The sequence below is a fragment of the Nestor notabilis genome, unplaced genomic scaffold (assembly GCF_000696875.1).
Source record: "Nestor notabilis isolate BGI_N333 unplaced genomic scaffold, ASM69687v1 scaffold7138, whole genome shotgun sequence".
Lineage (NCBI taxonomy): Eukaryota > Metazoa > Chordata > Aves > Psittaciformes > Psittacidae > Nestor > Nestor notabilis.
The window spans coordinates 11779-31912 of NW_009938695.1; the positions used below are offsets into that span (position 1 = coordinate 11779).

Below are 20134 nucleotides of genomic sequence, written 5' to 3' on the forward strand. Positions count from 1 at the left end.
ATTTACAAGACCAATATTTTATTACTTATTATAATTTTATTGGAAAATCAAAGTTTATGTGAAATTTATTAAATGCTGCAGAATAATTTAATACCACCACTATCTTTGAAACTATATACGTATATTAAAAATATTACTGTTGTAGTATGTTTTCTTTAAATACAGCACACACTAAAAGTAGTTATATTTCAATACAATTCTATCTGACTTCTAAAGAGGCAGTTGAATGATTGTTTCACAATTTTTATTTTTACTCTTTGCATTATACAAGATCGTTTCTCCTTGGAGTAAGTCTGGCTAATTCATCTCATGTAGTCTGATCAGTAGAGATTTCACCACTTCTCTCTGTAGACTGTGTATGAGGAAGAAAATTATTTCTATATTTGACTAGTTTATAGTTATATATATTTTTCCTTTTGAAAGGAAGGTTTAAGGAAAAGGTATGCCTTTGGTTACACATAAGGCAGTGGAAAAAGCAGAGATCGTTTAGTACACTTTTTGATACAAGCAGCTCAGTGGGAGGCTCAGGACAGATGGTTTAAAGGGCTGTTGCAAGGGCTGAAATAGTCTCTGGATTTTCCCAAAGTCTTAATCTCTTTAGGGCAAAGATACTTTCTAATTTCTACAGCACTGTGCACATAGAGGTCTGTGAGGAGCTGCAGCTGGCAGAACTCCCACCCTTCAGCCACTGGTGAGGATTACAATTTTATAAGGTATATAATGGAGGAACTGGAAGAGATCTTACGGAATAGTCACAAAGTTGCTGCCTGTTTATCATAAATTTATTTTCATCAGTCACTACAAGATAGGCTCAGACCATCATTTTCCTGTTAAAATAGTATTACATTGGCTGAATTACTATCAAGTTGGAGAAATAGGATTTTTACAATGTAATCAGTGGTTTTAGGTATTAAAATAAATTTCATCTTTGCATCATCTAGTACTGCTACAGTGTTATTTTTTTTCACCGTTTTAAATATTTACGTGTCTATTCTACACAGATGCCAACTTACCGTCATTTTCACTTGAACATGAAATAAAAAGTGATGTAGAGAAAAGCTGAGAGGACTTTGTCAGGGGGATGCTGGGAAAAAGCATATCCTGTCTCATTCCCAGAACCCTTCAGTTACACCCTTATGAAAAAGGTGCTACAATAGGTGCACAAAACATTCATTTATACTAATTATTCCACTCCCAATCAGGTCATAAGTTTAACTGTGGTTTTAAGAGACTAATGCAAACTGAAGATACATTCAGTTAACTTGTAGACACAGTCATACTTCTGAAATATCAACTGTAAACTTGAATCTGAATTACTTGAAAACTGTCCAAACTCAAAGATATTTTAATGGGGTTTTGAGCTTCGTTACTGGATTGTATATGTAAAACATGTATCGAGAGTTGTCTTTTGGGTGGTGATGAAAAAAGTAATCCTAAATAAATATTATAATTAAACACTTCTTTTCATAACAATAAAATTATTTTTTTTTTTTCCTTGGGAAATATCCACTTTGGGAAGTTGTTTGGTGCATGTCAAAATTCTTCTTTCAGATTTTAATGGGTCTCTGGCTTATTTTTTTGTCTTACTTTGTTATGAGCTGTTGCTATCTAGACCTAGACAATATGACTGGAATTTGCTAATATCTTAAGCCTGCACATTAGTTACCATTTTCTAAGTTGCGTGACTTCTGCAGTGTCATATGGATAAACTGGAAGTTTACTGTAGCTAGTTTTTAAGGGAAATCCAAGAAAAAAACATTGAAACCTACTGACTCCAGGCAATGTTCACTAGGAATGTTTCTGTTTAGACAAAACACCTAAAGCAGAGAAGTTCCTTCAAACATCTTTTCATAAACCCTGGTCATGAGATAACATTTGGGAGGTAGAGTCTCCTTAAGCAACTGTTGGGCTTCTAGACAGTGGACATAGCCCACATAGCCACATAGGACAGCCACATAGCCCAGGTAATCTTCTGTGTAATAAGTTGAGCCTTGTAGGGCTCTTCATGTTATGCTATAAGTCATACTTCTATTTCTTGAGCTTTGGGTCTGTGAAATGATGCTTTTAAAGTTCGATTATAGAAGAATAACATATGATCTGACCTTATTACTTTTGTAATAATATGTTTCTGGTTTAAAGTTAAGGATCTCTCTTGATGACTGTTATGCTGTGTCAGACACTTTTTCCATTAGAGTATAAGTGGAAAAATAACAATGAGGAGAAGACTGGCATTACAGCTTGAGAACCACTTCTGTATGTAAAAAGGTTTATTGAAGATTATGACAAAATATCTTTTCTATAACAGGATACAATGTGGTGGATGCAGTGCTGGATACAATGTGTTACTCAGGAGATGTGTCAGATGCTTGTTTCCCTTATTTTTTTCCTTTGCCACTTTGAGGGAAAATAAAATGAAAATTGACTGACTTTTAAATTATTCTGACAATTATGCTGTTTTACCTACACAGAACCATTTTTACATATTATTTTACATTACATAATATTTTACATATTAAATGGCCCATTGTTTCCTCTATCAATGCTATTTTATTCCAAAGTTCAGCTTCAGCTGTCATTATAGCACATCAGCTCTTAAGATGACTCCAGCATAGAAACTTTAAGGCTTGGTTGGTCCTATTATCTCACCCTGAAATTTCAGTCATCTTTAAATATTTATGCAGCTAAATAATTTTTACTGTTTCTGTACAGGATTGACATCTTCAAGTATGTGATATACGGTGTAGCAGCTGCATTCTTTGTATATGGCATTTTGCTGATGGTGGAGGGATTCTTTACAACTGGTGCCATCAAGGATCTCTATGGGGATTTCAAAATCACCACTTGCGGCAGATGTGTCAGTGCCTGGGTAAGTGGCTATAAAACCTTTTGTACTTATGATAATTTCAACATGTTTTGCATGCCATGTGATGTTTATTTTTTGGTTGTTTATTTTTTCTTTTTTTTAATCTTTTCCTGTTTAGTGGTTAAAAATCATAGCGAAGGAGAATAGAGTGTTAGAAATGTTCTCTATATTGGTTTGTCACTAAGTAACCCTTGCTACTTAGGAACAATTAATTTCACTAGTTAACAGGAAACCTTGTTCTCTCGGCAGCATAAGCTGTTTGGGACAGGACTAAAAGCATGTAATGCCTTCAGGTCTACTAGCGAAGAAATACTTCTCTTAGAAATATTTTCACTGTTGTTTAAGAAATCTTGCCTGTTCTGATTTGAGACAAGTTGAGACCTGTCATCAGGTTTTGTTCATAAATAGCAAACAGACCCTTATTTGCTCCTATTTTATCACTGGTTTGGAGAGACCATTCACTTATGACCCTGAAAACCTAGATTCAAAAAATTCTGGTTTGTACTGGGACTTCAATGGAGGTTTGTCATACTGAATTGCTGTTTGGACTGGGATTATTTTAAGATCTCTCTTTGATATCAGGTAACCAACCAACGTTGTTGGTATTTGACTCTTCTGCATCTAAGGTAAGAGGCCTGGACACTTGGTAACTGTTGGAGTTGGATATGTCTATGTCAATAAATCATATTAAAATCACATTTTCTGATGAAAAATAAATTATTAAATATAGACAAGTATATCTGGGTGTTAAGGTACACTTAACGTTGTACTATATTTACAACTGATATATAAAATAATAGCCAGAGGAGGGTTTCCTATTGTATTCTACTACAAATCTCAAAACTTACTGAACTGGAATACACACTAAGAACAAATATAGGCAATAGAGAATATCTTCCAGTCATACTAAAGTCTATCAGAATTAGTATTTTGGATATCTTGACTATAAAGTTAAACTGAACACAGATAATCTACACATTGGAAATTGGAGAATAGAGCATGTATGCCATCCCTACATAGATGTAACATGATCCCCAGTAAAGCTGCTGTTTCATCTTTTATTTCTTTTGCACCTGTCAAACGTTACTGTATGATTTTAACACCTTGAATAAGAATTGTTGTAAAACCTTTAAATAAATATAAAAAGACTGGGACCATTTTAAATAAAGAGCAATCATTGCTTATGTCAACACTGCTTTTATCTCCTGGAAAGAAGTCTCTAATTTATATTCACTGAGAACCTACTAAGCTAGTTCAAATTCTGTGCAGAGTAGCAAATTTTTCAGAACATTATTTTTATTTCACAGCTCCCAAAATGCCTGTCCTCGGTACTACAGCAGAACAACGATGCATCCTCTAGCAGTTTTTTGCCCTCGCAGTATAAGCTGTAATTCTGCAGTACATGTCTAGAAGAAATTAACAGTTAATCATCTATTCTATGGTTAATAATACTATTATTGTTAATGATTCATTAAATTAGTTCCTCTAGCATTTTACTTTCCTCATCAGTAATTTGTAATGTTTTTGTTTTATTTTCAGAAACCTTGGGTTGATATATATTGTGTAGCTAAGGTTAAAGCTGTATACTATTAATGAATGCAATTAAAATAAGCTATCGATTATTTTGAGTTAAATACATTGTTGTTATTATTCTTACACTTATTGGAAGTTCTTTCTTTTCCCTGGAAAAGAAAAAAAAATCTGCAGTTTGATTGCTTCCCTTATTCTGATGATGCTATCAGTAAGATTGCTATGCAAATGTCCAGAGCTATTTTGGGTTATTATTCTGGCTTTTGCTTCTGTGTTCTAAAAGTTAGAGAGTAAGATAGTATATACAGCATTTTTGTCAATTGAAACTTGATACTCTTTTTGACTAGGTTTATTTTGATTATTTCATACTTAAAATTCTTAAGGGGCAAATAGTAGATTACATTTTAAAAAACATTTGGAATTAGAAAATATTTCAGTCTGGCAGTGATATGCTTATAACTTATTCAGTTCCTTAAATCATGCAATGATATAAAGAAACAAGTTCTAAGAACAACAAAAAGATGACTGGAGACATAAATTGAACCTAATCAGTACCCTTGTGTGTCAAGCCCAGATTGTTGTATTGCTATGCAAATTTGCTGTAACAAATTTTGTTATGTACAGTTGCCAAAATGAGATAATGTTATTGAAGAGGATTGGCAGATATTACATGTTGCAAGAAAGCTTCCTTGTATAAAATTTTGAGATAGTAATTTTGTAAATATTAAAATATAAGCTGCCAAAGACTAAACAATTTGTCAATACCCTGATACTAATAGGAATGTGCACACCGAGTATTGTTTGTTTTGAAGAGTTAAAATGGTAAAATGGCTCCACATTGAAAACACCTTTGTAAGAATCCAGTTGTGACTATGATTCTATGATTTCCCGTCAAATATGCTGATAGATTTCTAAATAGCAGGTTAGCATTTTAAAGTCTGAAAATTAAGTCCTTCTGCTTTACCATTGTCACCAATCACTTCTCATTAATATTTTGCAATCTATTATGCAATATATTAATGAGCATATTTCTTATGCCTGTGACCAAATCTATTAGGAAAAGCGAGGACAAAAATCAAGAAATTCCAAGGAGGAAAAGCTTGTTTTAACTTTGTATGGAAAAGCTATATTTCTCACAGGAAATCTGAAAAGTACCATCTTTTTTCTTCTTTATCAAAATAGTCTTTGAAAAGCAGGCTTTTAAGAAAACTGAAAGCCAACATCTACAAAGCTTTTCATGTGTTCTTTCTGACTCTCCTTCACTGTGAATAGCTCACTTTCAAGTTCTGCATAGGCAAAAGGAAGTTTTTTGCCTGAAGTAATGGGAAAAGAAGTAGCTCAATCTAACTTTTTCAGGGATTGTATAGTTGATTGATCAGCCTATAAGAGTATTCAGAGGCTTAGCATTCAAGTCATGCCAGCATTGCTGTGGAGTGTAGCATCTCAGATCTGAGAGAGGGCCTGTGAAAGTGACAGTGAAGAATCTCATTGGCAGCGTTTTCAGAATTCATTTACTGTGACAAGTAAAACAAAAGTAGTGTAACAATGCCCAGTCACATTCGAGGAGGGAAGGCTGTGGTTTAGTCTTCATTTTTCTATGCCTGAACATGCTTTTAGAGAATTAAATAAACAGCTATATATAATTGTGCTGCAGCATGATTAGTGAAGAATGGAAGACAGGCCTGAGGCCAACTGTGTCACTGTATATTTGTGATTTAATACCCTTCCTATTCATATTAAGCTAGGTTGATCATGGAAAGCCTCATTTACACCTTGTTTTAGAATGTCTGTTTACAGAGTCAATTAAAAACTGAAGAAAGCAACACAGATTAGGCTTTTTTCATCATTCTGTGCCAGGAAATGGGGAAGCAGGTCTTTTTATTTCATTAGAAAACAGTGGATGAAGATCTCACCCTGGCAATCATATTTCTATTTCCTTGTATCTCACCTTCTAAAAGAAACATGTTAAGGCTCTAGAGAAGGATGTTTCATATTTGAAGTTGCACTGACTGATATATCTTCATTATCTTTAATATCTAGGAACCCTTTATTTAAATGAGTGAAAGGGATTTTTCTGCCTTCGAAAATTATTTTGGTTACCTGAATACTATGTACTATATGCCCCATGCTTTTTGAGTGCTTAAAAAAACCTTGAACTTTCCAAAATATTTCCAGAATTTATCTTGCAAGAAAAATTATAGAAGCTTCACAAATGTTTTGAAAAAAACTTGTGTAAGTGATGTGAAATTGTCCATCTTGCTTTTACCAGACCAGTTATTCTAGAGGCAGTGAAACTGCATCATGTTGACATTTGATTCTTTGTGTAACAGAAGGAACAGAGTTCAGTGCAGGCTCAGCTGTCTTTCCCACCCAGAACAGATGCATCAGTTCTGAATGCTAGAAATGAAGCTCTCATTTCTGAAAATCAGATACTGTATCTGCATATCCTGGTGGCAAAATGCTGAGCTGACAGAGAGGCCTTCCTTCTGATTGAATACTGCTTTATCTGAAGAATGCAGAATGCTTCATTCCACTGCTTCTTCATTTATGAGAAGTACCTTCTCTCTGAGACAACAGATGTACTTATGAGTCTAGAATCCTTTAATACAATCTGAAATAAGGAAAAAGTCTAACAAAACTTTTGTCCCCATACATGTTAAGAAGCAAATGCCATAACTAGTCTCAGGCACTGACATGGGAAATGGGGAAGGTGAGATTCATATGGTGGTCTGACCTTTCACACTGCACACTTAAAAAACAGAATCATGAATTATTGCCACAATAACCCAGAAGCTCATGGAGAAGTTAGTTTCAGAGGGAATGTGTTGTGGCACAGATGTATCCCACTTAACTAGTAATGTTGCTAAGGTTGCCAAAGGAAGTGCCTATGCTTCTTCAGTAGTTAAAGAAGAGAAAAGAGCGTTAGAGAGACTTTCTCAGATGAGCTGAATTTTTCTAAGACTGTCTTATTTTCTGCAGAGACAATAACCTTCAAGTCTTTTAAGTAAGCTCTTTTATATTAAGCATTTCAGTCAGCTATCTAAATTTGCTAGGATGTATCCTGCTTGGACCCTTTAATTGGAGTTTAGGTGAATAACATTTCCTATTTAAACACTGCTGGAGTTAGTAAATAAAATAAAACATATTAACAATTTTATAGTTTTCTGAAATTTATCTTATCTCTGGATACTAGACCAGTGTTGGAATTTCTTTAGAGGACTAAGTTCTTTGTGATCTTCTGTCCTTGTTCTTTAAATAGGAAGGATAAGCCCCAGAAATACTTCAGAACTGAGATGAGTGGTTAAAAGAATCTCTCATTTTTATGCCAATACTCCCAACTACATTGTTAATATACATATAGTTTTTTAAAAAGAAAGAATAATGCAAGTTATTACTCTCTTTTTTTTTTTTAATTTCTCTATTCGTTATACTTTAAGAAGTCTTCTGTGGTGATCTCAGAGGGGGTTTTTATATATATTTTTAGATGCTGACTGTATTTTGATAATCTGGCCAGGTTACTTTGTTGGGTTATTTTTATTTTATACTGAGATATTTCTCACTCAGGGATATCACACTTATGAAGTAATTCTTTCATCTAATCATTCCTTTTCTCACACAACTTACCATGTGTTTTATACACAGCCTTTTTGTTGACTGCAGTCATCTTTGCTTCCTTTAATAGAGTGTGCCAGACATTCTAATATGCCTTGCCAGTAGCTTCTCTTGGTCTTGCTGCTCACTGACAGAAATTTTATTGTTGGTGCTAAACTGGACAAAACATTTTTGCTTCAGATTGTGCTGTAAGTGTGTCTTTCACATCGAGGACAGAATTTTTCCTTGACATATAAGCTGAGTCAATAAGTAGTTTCTTTAATGAAACGGTTTTCTGAGAAAGTGCTGTCATTCATTTCCAAAGTGTGTTCGATTGTGGGAGCTGTTACACTTTCTCCATGGGCTTTATCCTTCTATTATGAACCATCATAAATTGTTCAAGATGATATCTTTATTTCCCCTCGGTTCAGATAATCCTTCTCAGTTTTAACTGAAACACTTCATCAGATGATCAGGTTTTCCTGAACTTTGTACTAACCTGGCTGACGCATTCCTTTTTTCTGCATCTAGATATGTTACTCTTCGTAGTTATTCAAACTTGTGAATGTCAGTGGTGTCATCATAAATTTATGGTCAAAGATGTGTCACTTATATACTTCTAATGGTTTCTAGCCTACTTGTTTTTTGATTCTCCCACTTAAAGTTATTATCTCCAAAATCCACAGAAAACATATGCAGCTTTTTTTCTTCAGATCAACTGCATCTTCCTATTGATGTCTTATAAATTCTTAATTATCATTGTAAATGTTTTTTTCATATTGCTGACCAAGAAGGAAGAGAACTTGTAAATTTATCCCCTCATTGCTGGTTTGCTAATATTACATATGATGATTAGTATTCACATTATGCTGGTTAGACTTAGGAAACCAGAGTATTTTTATCAGTATTTCTTTCAGCTGAAGAGCTTTAAGATTTAGGACTATATTTTCAGAATCCCCTGGCTGATTAAAAATCATGTTACTAATTTTCATTTCTTGGCAAAACAGCAAATGAGAAAGGAAGGTCCTCACCCCTTGATTCTCTCAGTGGTTCTAAAGCCCCACTAAGAACAAATCAGGAAAGAATCCATGTTCCTAATTTTGAGAGCCAAGCATTCACTTTCAGTCATGCATGTGTTTAGAGAAGTTGCAAGAGTATTATTTTTACTTTCGAGTTTAAGCTTCACTGTCTTGTTCCCAAGCATAGACTATGCAAAATTCCTGAACAAAAATTGCAATCTTGGCAGTGTGAAAAAGGTAAACAATCTGTATAGTGCAGTCTTTTCCCAGCTGGGTGTTATCTTTTTCTGTGTAAAGAAACTTGGCATCACTGAAAACCATTAGAGTATGTATCAGGTTTATCAGCAATTTGGAAGTAAAATATCTGGAAAATTTTCTACAGGGACCTGCCTGCATTGGCAGGGAGTGGGTCATGATGGAGCTGATTGTTTTTCTTATTCTTTGTCTTTGAATTGAATAGTCATGTGCATGAACACAGTCTGAAGAACCCATGAAGCAGCAGAATCTAGTTAGATCTCTAGTCCACTTTTTTTCTTATTAAAAAAGGAGTTTTAAAACCAATTTATTTATCTGTAACCACTTTTAAATACAAAAGCAATAGCTTTCCTGAAGTGTACCTCAAAGTGTTAGAAATACCACCAAAAACAAAAAACAAGAGGAGTTGGAAAACTTTGAGAATGTGAAAATATAAACATATACATTTTGAGAAAAAGTAATTGCTATCTGGAAGATTGTAAAATTAAATAGGAAACTCTGCAGCTGTTAACTAGCAGATAAGAACCAATACTCTCTGTAGGGCTTCAGAAGCCTGTTAGACTGAAAAAATTATAATCTTGCCTGAAGGACATATAAAATAACTAATGCAAAAAATTTTAAGCAGTATAATGCTACAAAGCCATCAATATACTAAAGAAGATTCAGGAAAAAAAATAAAAAATTGGTATAATTTTTTTAAAAGGGAGTACTGAAAAGACAAATCTCCAGGGAAAATCTAGTCTTGCATTATAAAGATTTCTTCCTTATATGTTCTGTTTGTGGATTTGTTCACAAAGCAAAGTTTCAAAACATGTATCAGTTTATTAAAGAATCTTCTTTTTGTATTACTGATGCAGCTGTGGAAATCTCCTCCCCCATTGCCACCAGCAAATAAATTCTGTAAATCAGAAAGTAAACCAGCTTTTTATTGGCATCTTAATAGTTGCAAAGCAATAAACATCATGCAGACAATATTTCAACCTTGAAATTCCATTAAAAGGAAATTTTAGGAAAATGCGTGTGCAGATGAAAAGCAGAAATTAACAGGAAGAATTGCTTTTAATTTTGTCAAACCAGGTTTTCATTCATCTAAACTGTCCTTAGAAGAAAAATGTCTATAAAGCCCTAAACAAAACCGATCCATAAAATGGATGCTTAAGGTCTGTCCCACTATGAAAAGAAATTTGGACCAACATTGGCTTTTTCCATCTTTTTTTTTTCTCTCTTGAAGCAGTTGACTTGAATGTAAGCCAGGAAGAATCAACCACATGATGGTAATACCATAGCATGAACGGTATCCATGTTTCAACACGACTCTTGGAGCTGTGCCTGGGAATATAACGTGTCAGAGACAGAATGAACAGGCAATAAGAAATGTCCAAGTGATTGTTAGCAATAAGAATGATGATTTAGACCAACCAGAAAAGATTTTGTCTGCGTTTTGTGTGATTTATAGGCATTTAGTGGTAATATCAGAACATCAGTGCCTTTGTTCCAGCAGGATTATAAGTAAAGTGATATAAGCTGAAATACTTTTGCTTTATCTTTTACTTCTGTTGAGAAATGAGGAACGAATTCAGCAGATGCTAGTTAGTGCAGAAATGGGAATGTTAGAGGAGCCTGTTTGTTTATGAGCTACTTAGCAGTCCTTAAACGTATTTAGATTTCATACTGTGTGTAAGAAGAGAGTGTATGAATGCCAAGAGAGGCTGTCTAGGGTGGCAAAGGATGATCTGTAATTTATTAAGCATTGATATATCAGTAAGTTTAAAGACATCTGTATAATTTTTCAATTTCTGATTTATTTAGATTTAAATAAATAAGACTAGTATTGTTGGTTCTAGGCAACCTGACATTCTTATTTAAGCAGTAAAGGCTGTTGTAGCTTCTGCAATGTTACAGTCCTTTCCAAAGGGACTCATGAAGTTTTCCCCTTGCTCTCTCTTGTATTTCCACATGGAGAACTATACATTTAAGATGCTGTTGTAAAAAACTTGGGGGAAAAGTTGAAGTATTTATGTAGAGATTCTTATTTAAAAGTGCAAAAATAGCAAAATTCTGTTTGAATGAATTCTGAACCTCCTGAGATTAAAAAGAACTAAAAACCTATAGTGTAAAAACACAGATTGTCAACAAGAACAAAATATCTAATATTTACAGTAATCTGTGAAAAAAGTCTATTGATCAAAGGAGGTTACTGATTCTGGACTGTAGAGGTAAGGTAGTAGGCAGAACCTTGCACTATAGAAAATTGAATGCAAGTAAATAATAGGTCTGAGGTAGGAACACATGTAGTACTTGAAATTCAGACTTATAAACTGCAGGAAGAACTGTGCACTCTATCAGTACAACTTTATCAAGACAAAGTTCAGCATTTGAGAAAATATGTGGCAACTGTAATAAATAATGTAAAAAAGAGTATGTAAATGTCTTTATGCAGAATGTACACACGCTAAAGAGACAGTAGCATTAGCTCAGAGGAATTTCTCATAGGGAAAACGGACAGGACTGAGGCAGAATGCCAGAAAGCCAAAAGTAATTTATGAATTTAAGGCTGGGTAAAGTGTTAAAGCTAAATAAGTTTTTATTACTATTGAAATTAAATCTATAGATGAATGAAAGTGAATGTGATGTTAGAGAGATGGCAATTCAGGAAGAAAAGATCTTCCTGTTCATGCTTCTGAGTTGCCATCAAATGGCACATAGAGCCTTGTTCTGATGTCCAATTGAGAACCTGCACCAGAACCAGGACTACACAATGCACTGCAGAGGTCAGATGCCTCCCAGTATTCCAGTTAGAAACAGCCAGGGTCACCCTGGGCTCATCTTCAGGTGATGTCCTGCACAGACAGGGTTTCACAGAGAAGCATAATAGGCTTTTGGCAGGATGGAGGTACGTGATCTCCGTATGGTACAATTGTGATCTCCGGCAAAAGCTGTCAAAGAGAATTTCTGAGCCTGTGAAGGTTTGGAAGGAACTTCTTAGACCATCAAGCTGAAAGTAAATGAAGTTTTGTGTGGGTGCCATAGGATAAAAAATCTAAATGAGATATAAACACAGTAAGGTGTGCATCTTCTTACAGCTCTCTGAGTTGAAAGCTGATGTCAGAGAATTCATAAAAAGTATATGATTAAATTGAGAGGAAGTGAACATCTAAGTACTGAGTGGTTTAGAACAGATAAAATTACATGGTGACATGAGGTTTCTGGAGTTAAATTTTATTCAGGCACTTCTGAATTTGTTGCTATGTTTCTATGTTGTGTGTTGTTTGTTTTTTTTTACGGTAAGCAGCAGTGTTCTCATACAATAAAATGACTGGAGTTTACTTTGTTTCCATTTCAATCCATCTCTCTATAGTAACAGTACCTTTTAGATATGATTTCACAGTCTCTGTCCCTAGGGTCAGAGAAGCAATCATGAAGTGTTTCTTCAGTCTTAAAATACGTATAACAGACTAAAACAAGAACAGTATTTGAAATTCAATGAATGTGCTTTTCATGGGACATGCAGCCATAAATTTTAAAAAGAGAGTGGTAACTGAAATATAGATCTTCTCAAAATAGATAAGATTTGGATAATGTTTTCAGTGGAAACAGGATTTCAACCAGTTATGACCACCAGGAAAGCTGTTGTGATGTATACATACTATTTCAGAACATGCTCTGAAATTTCTTCTTCCTGACACTGATCTGTACAACAAGTTTTATAAGAAAAAAATCTTTCCAGAAGGGTTGATGATTTGCTTGCTTTGATAACCTATGATTTAGGAAAGCCATTACTGTCAACAAAAATCTTATCAAATCTGACAAGAGGGTTTTACCAGCCATGGTGTTTGTTACAAGAAATTGACCTCTAAAAAGCTTAAAGAATTGTTTTGTTCAAATAATTATTTACTTTAGCTTTTCTTTCCCCCTGTGAACTGAGTATAGAGTAATGAACTTTTATCTTCATTATTTGGTACATGAATTTTACTATCACTTATGGTTTGCTTTGGGTTTATGTGTTTGGCTTCTTATAGATCAGAGAAAGCAATTTTCACTACCAACGCAATATGTAGCACACTAAAGAACTAACTGTGATACCTCTTTAAGATGCTGTACTCCTATTTCATAAATCTTTGACTTGTCATGTGGCATGAATGCTACTTCAAAGGAGAAAGATCCCTTTGAATCTCAGGAGCCTGAGTTCTGAATTTAATTCCTGGAGTGAACAGGCTCCTTAAGCATTTCTTGTAAGGTCTCTAGAGTGAAAAGGGAAGATTGTAGTAACAGAGAAAATTACCTAAAAAAATACTCTAGTTTTTCACCTGTGGTTTAAGGAAAAAATAGAATTCACAATTTCATTCGTTATAAGAAGAATTTACAAGATAACACCTCCTATTGCTAGAAACTACTAACTTCTTGTACAAGGGTAACCTTTTGCTTTTTACTACCCCTGGAGCACAAAGCGTGTTATTACCCAGATCACAGTTTTGTGGTTTGCTTTACTGATAGCAGCGATAGCAGCTTCCAGGGATAACTCCTAACTACCAAGTGATTTAAAGTGAAATTATGCTTACATGAAACAAAGGAAATTTCTCTAATTTTTCCCCCCAGCAGTTTTAGCATTATGATGTGAATCTGGGCATATTATTGGCCACTGGCTATTCAGTCACAAGTGACTGAAAGAGGAAAAATTAAGATATTCCATTTCTAAAATATGTTTTTTAAAATTAAGTCAGCATTTTATTTGCTTTTCCTGACTCAACCAGATTCATGTTTTTAAAAGAGAATCCCTTCCATAAACAAGAAGGCAATTCTCTTTAGAAAGGCAGTTCTTGTGACTCCCCATAGCTATCACCTGACAGATTTCTCTTGTTCTTATTCTATGCCCAAGGCAGTTTTTTTTAGAGGCTAATAAGCTCTGTTTTTTCCCCTCTTTGCTACACCAATGCTTTGCATTATCTCAGTGCAGCTATTTAAGCAAGCTTCTAAAGCAAGCAAGACTTCAAAGAATTTCATTCGTACTAGAGAACAGAAAATAAAATTATATTAAATAAGAATAGTAATGCCCATAGTAAGGGTGACCTTTTTCGTCCATTTGGTGGTAGTCACAGAGGAAGATTTCTGAATCTGTGAGAACCCAATCTTAAAAACAGTTACTACAGTTCAGTAGTATATTATCAAATATTTAGTTGTCCATTAAATTAGTATGTATGTACTACTTTGAGAGATGTACTAAATTTATTAAATATTATGTAGTTCAGAAATTCTAGAAGATTCAAAAATAAGGTTTCAGTCTTCCCTGGTTTTAGCAAACCCATAGAATCGGAGGCTGATTTTACTTTTAAAGTATTTCTAGAATAGAATATACTGAGAATTTAAAAATGATTCTGAGAAAAGAAAGCTTTCTTTCTTATTTCTTGCTCCCACTTTAGAAAAATTGAGTACAACTATTTAGCTTGATAATAAATTAAGATTAGACATAGCATTTTAGTTGGGAATTTATAGACCTGAAGTGAATCTACATTTCTAAGTAATTTTCCAAGCAATTTGTGAATGAGCGCCTGGGGTTGTACCAGATGTTGTCTCATTAGCCTTAACACTGTAGTATAAAGAGAAAAAATAAAATAAAAAAAAAATAAAGGAGCAATAATGAAAAATAAATAAATAGGAGTGTGTACAGAGCAGTATTTACTTGCATTGATGATTTTCTCTGCAATAGATAGAATAGTATTTCCATTATATAAAGCAACTGACAGACAGAAAAGTCTTCTGTAACATTCAACGTGTATTTATCATAGACTTTGCTATCACTTTATCAATTGATTTTCTAGTAAGTGTGGTTTTGGGAAAAGTTGGAAAGGAATACCGCTGTTACCTGCATGAATATATTTTAAAAATCTTTAAACTACTTTGATATTAAAGGAAAAGTTAGAATAGTTCATAACTTATCAACTGGCAGGTAAAGCTAAAGTGTTGAGTACTACATAAAGGATAGAAAGAAGACAGGCAAAGTATATGAAATATTTCTATTCTTTGTTTTACTTTAATTTTCTGCATCCTTCTGCTAACTACTTTTAGTGCTGTAAATTCTCTAGCTTTTCAAACTACTGGCAGAAGACATCTATCTAGAGACAATCAGGAAATCTGAATTGAATTTTAAACTGGATTAATTAAACTACATTAAATCCCTGTGTAAATACTCTTCCTCAGAATTTAAATGGCTTTTATTTAATAATCTTTGGAAGTGAGTTAAATTAAATCAAATTAAGGCCTCTTTAATATTGCTTGAGAATGTCCATCCCATAACTTCAAAGTAATAAAACTGCCATACCTAAAATTCAAACCCTTTGTTGTTTTGGATTGCTTTTCCTGATCAGGTCCACATGGACAAGCCACCCCTCTAACAATTTTTACTACTATTCACAGCCTTTTTCAGTCTGGACTTCTTTGATTTCCACAATTAAAACCTGTGTTTATATAAGGCTTTTGCTTTTATCACCTGATGTGAGAGAACTTACATTAAAAAAGATCTAGAAGATGTCTTCCATTTTCCCCTTATTTAGTTGTTAAAGTTTAATTTTAAGCAGATTATGGATGGACCATCTTATTCAGCTTTCAAAAATAGCTCTTATCTCTTAGATTCAGAGTTTTTCTGTGGTAAGCAGCTAGAGAAGTATTAGTGTGCTGAAAGATTTTTAATTCAGTAATGTGTTTACATTTGTCAGGATTTCTGAAGCCATCAGATCTTGGCGCTGATTTACTTCCATATTTAACCATGTAGCATCTTCATATCTTTTTCACAGCATAAAATGAAAAGGTAATTGTTATTGATGAATGTGCCTGCTAGTCGTCTCACCTTAGCAGAGAGTAGTAATATAGCATACTTATGTATTTACAGAAGCTGGGCATGTCAATGTAGCTACTGGCCCTGAAGACAAGCAGAGTTCAATGCCTCCTACAAGCAGATTGCTATACTCTTCAGGCTGATGGCTAAAAAAAGAAAATGTGTAGCCTTTGGAGAACACATGTTGCAAAGCATGTAATTTAATACATTTCTTGTTAACAGAAGTAAGCACCCTAATTTGTTCTGGATGATGAATTGCCTTTAAGTAGACCCTAAATATGTCTAAATATAGTAACAAAATGACAAATATGTTGTCTCATTGGTTCAATGCAGAATGGATTTACCAGTGACATTCTGTGGCAGCCATGGATAATGTCTTGTTTTTATTAAGACTCAGATTTTAAAAGCAGAAAGCCTACGGTACTTCATTCTAAATTTTTGCATCATGATTGATAGTGGAAAAAAACCAGCCATGTGGCCTCTTGTCTTAACTATGTAGTACTGGTGAAGAGAGAGAGGGAGAGACAGGCTTCACAAAGCATGCAGCTGTCTGTACTTCAGATGTGGTGCTTTGCATCAATTGTAGGCCCAAGAGTGACAGGAATGTGGAATAAGCTTGTACTTCCAGAAGCATAACTGCTGGTTCTTCAGAAACATTATGTTAGTGCTCCATCACTCACTTTGACCAGATCATTAATGATCATCAGACCAAAAATATAATTTAAATAAGGGCAGATACAGACAATGCCAGTCAGAAATGTGTATCACGTCTCTGTGTTTCCTTTTTTGCAGTGGAGTATTAGTTATGTTCTGGTTAAACTTACCACTCGTTTTGTTTTTTCCTCTTTTACTGTAGTTTATTATGCTGACATACATCTTTATGTTGGCCTGGCTTGGAGTTACAGCTTTTACATCTCTGCCTGTTTACATGTACTTCAATCTGTGGACCATTTGCCGAAATGCCACCATAGTGGATGGAGCTAATCTCTGCTTGGATCTTCGCCAGTATGGTATGTGAATGAAGAGCACTAAATATAAAACAAGATTTCATGAAAGAAAACATCACATTGTTTTGCTTTCATGTATCTCAAATGAACTGTTTCAGTGTTTCTGAAACAATTGTTAAGCATCTCTTTCTATCCTTTTACACAGTAGTCAAAGCAGTCTATTAAAAATGCACTGCATTTATGGGCCTGACAAAATTTAATCAGCATTATTGATCTTCCCAGAGTAGTGAAAATTTGGCTTAGGGCTTCTGTTTAGTCTCTTCTTTTGAAATTGCTGGAACTTCTCTAAAATGCTTGATTAGTCATCTATCTGAAGAATGACTCTTTAATCATGTGGTAGGACACTGATTTGCAGTTGTGAGATCCCAGGTTATCATCTCTTTCTGCAGAGGTGAACCAGGCAGGGCAAAATCATTGCTTGCAAAGATTTTGATGAGGAGTGACAATACAAACAGTAACATTCTAAGAGGCTGGTGGAGAAAAAGTGGGGCTAAATCCTGAATTGCGAAGGCTAGAATAAAGCTGGGATATGCACATATGTGTGTTCTGATGAGATGGGAAATTTGGACAAAAAGGGATTTGGAATTGTAAAAGATCTGAGAATTCTCGTGTTGGTGGTGATAATTCTACAAAATATTTCACATTAGTATTTTCACATGGTGGGGAGAAAAAAACCACTTTTTTAATTTATTGATTCCCCCCAGCATAAGTGAGTTGGCAAAGCAATAATCCGCACCGATCCCAAGAGTATTAATTCTTCTTTTTATGACTTTTTATTTTGTTAATATTCATGGATATTTTTTATTATTAATTCTATTTAAAATGCACACAGAACATTAACATGAAATGTATATTCTGCAAGCATACCTTGTTCCTATAAATTCAGTGTAAAAACGCTTATTACTGATAGGAAGGAACAGTACCATTTTTCATAACCAAGTTGTACCAGTTCTCTTCAGGCTTTGATTTATTATTTGGACATTATCTAAATGAAACAGTGTATTAGACTCTAGTTATTCTTGCTGAAAGAGAAACTATTATTACATTAAAGTATGTGTTTGGGTAATATTTTTTTATAGCTTATGAAAGAAGCTTTGTACTAGATAAACATGTTTGAACACAATATACAGCACATTTCTGCACATGAGAGTAGAGAATGTTTGTGAACAACATGATGAGTACATGTAGTGGTTGCAAACAAATTTCTGTTGTTTTCATTATTGTGCTAATCAAAATCAGGAATGAGGATATTTTCAGAAATGGCTGAAAAATTATTATCTGCATGTTTCCTAATAGAGCTTTTACTAAATAGGTTCTGTGTTAGTTTTGTGATAGCTGAAATTATCTAGAATCTTAGATCACAGCATGGTTTCTGTTAGAAGGGACCTTAAAAATCATCTAGTTTCAAGCCCCCTGCCATGGGCAGGGACACCTTCCACTAGACCAGGTTGCTCAAAGCTCCACTGAACCTGACCTTGAACACTTCCATGGATGGGGCAGCCACAACTTCTCTGGACAACCTCTGCCAGCACCTCACCACCCTCACAGTAAAGAATTTCTTCCTTATATCTAATCTAAATCTACCTCCTTTCAGTTTAAAACCATTCCCCCTTTTCCTGTCACTACATGTCGTTGTAAAAAGTCTCTCTCCAGATTTCTTAAAGGACCCTTTAGGTATTGGAAAGCCTCCCCTTTCAATATAAGATTTCCCCTGAGCCTTCTCTTCTCCACGCTGAACAACCCCAAGTCTCAGCCTTTCTTAGTGGGGGAGGCGAACCAGCCCCTAATCAACAAAAACCTGACTTTAACAAAAGCTCTGCAAAGCAGTCAAGAATTTGTATTTCTTAGTTTTTCTGGCTTATACGAAGTAAGCTTCTATATGACGGCAATATTAACTACTGTAAATATTTATTCTGCTCCCAGGTATTGTAACTATTGGAGAGGAAAAGAAGGTTTGCACCTCTTCAGAAAGTTTCATCAAGATGTGTGACTCTAATGAGGTGAATATATGCAATATTTTTGGCAAATCATAATATATGTTATAGTAGGAAGTAACTGATGTGCGTTTTCTTGCTCCTAATGTTCTAATTCTAATAGCTATGGTGATGCAATAAAATCCCAGTGGAAAATAGTCAGCAAGGACTTTCCCCAGTCTTTTACCATATACCAGATTTAGTCCGTGCCATTTCTCCAGACATTTGTTTTCTAAAACATGCTTGTATTTTTTTTTTATGAATTCCATTGTCACAAATATTTTTACTGAGATGTTTTTGAAAGCTAATGCATCTGCTGCACAATGAATAGGTCTATACAATGAATCACTGTCTGAAGATCTTATGATTACTGTTGTGACAGGAGAGTAAAGATTTCAAATGGATTTGACCAAATCTTGCAGTGTGTTGGGATAATAACTCCTAGTACATTTTTCTTCGTAGTTTTTCCCTTAGGCAAAAGCCACCTATTTCAGCCCAGCTGAGGTTCCTGGTCTTGTTGTTTTTAAATGATCAGAGATGAAGACAGGACAAACAAAATTACTTCTATCCACATAAAAAGAGAGGCTAAAATCTTGATCCCTCTGAAATCAGAGACTGCTTTGTTAAATGCTTCATGGGTCTTACTATGTTTGAATAAATCTTCTTAGACTGAACGTACACAATCTGCCTTTATACCAAAACCATCTAAGAAAATGCAACCCTTGCTGTACAGTAACACTCAGTGGCTGCTGGTAAACCAGGTCACTGAAATTAAAACAAATGTAGTTATTTTATTTGGAATGGGGAAAGGAAGGTAGTTAACTTAGATTATTTAAGAAACCTGTTTTATATGACTATGGATACATTTTATTGAAAAATTTGGGAAGGAAATAAATCAGTATATGAGGATGTAAAGCTACATCTAATGAAGGGAAATGGGGTTTCCTTAGGCTGTCTCTGCCACTAGAGAAACCACCACAAACGTTTATATATCCCATAAGGTGGGGGGAAAAAAGTGCAGGACTGTTTATTTTTAAATAATAAGTTTTCTTAATATTTTATTATTT

The 20134-nt window shown here is 34.4% G+C and overlaps 1 protein-coding gene across 1 annotated transcript; it reads left to right on the plus strand.

Annotated features, from left to right (window-relative positions):
• Positions 1 to 2704: 2704 nt before the first annotated feature.
• Positions 2705 to 19127, plus strand: GPM6A (glycoprotein M6A; the record flags this gene model as incomplete). The annotated part of the gene is made up of 3 exons (XM_010019466.1): positions 2705 to 2866; positions 16944 to 17097; positions 19018 to 19127. Coding segments are annotated over 3 exons (426 nt in total), but the record flags the coding sequence as incomplete, so codon positions are not given.
• Positions 19128 to 20134: the final 1007 nt, after the last annotated feature.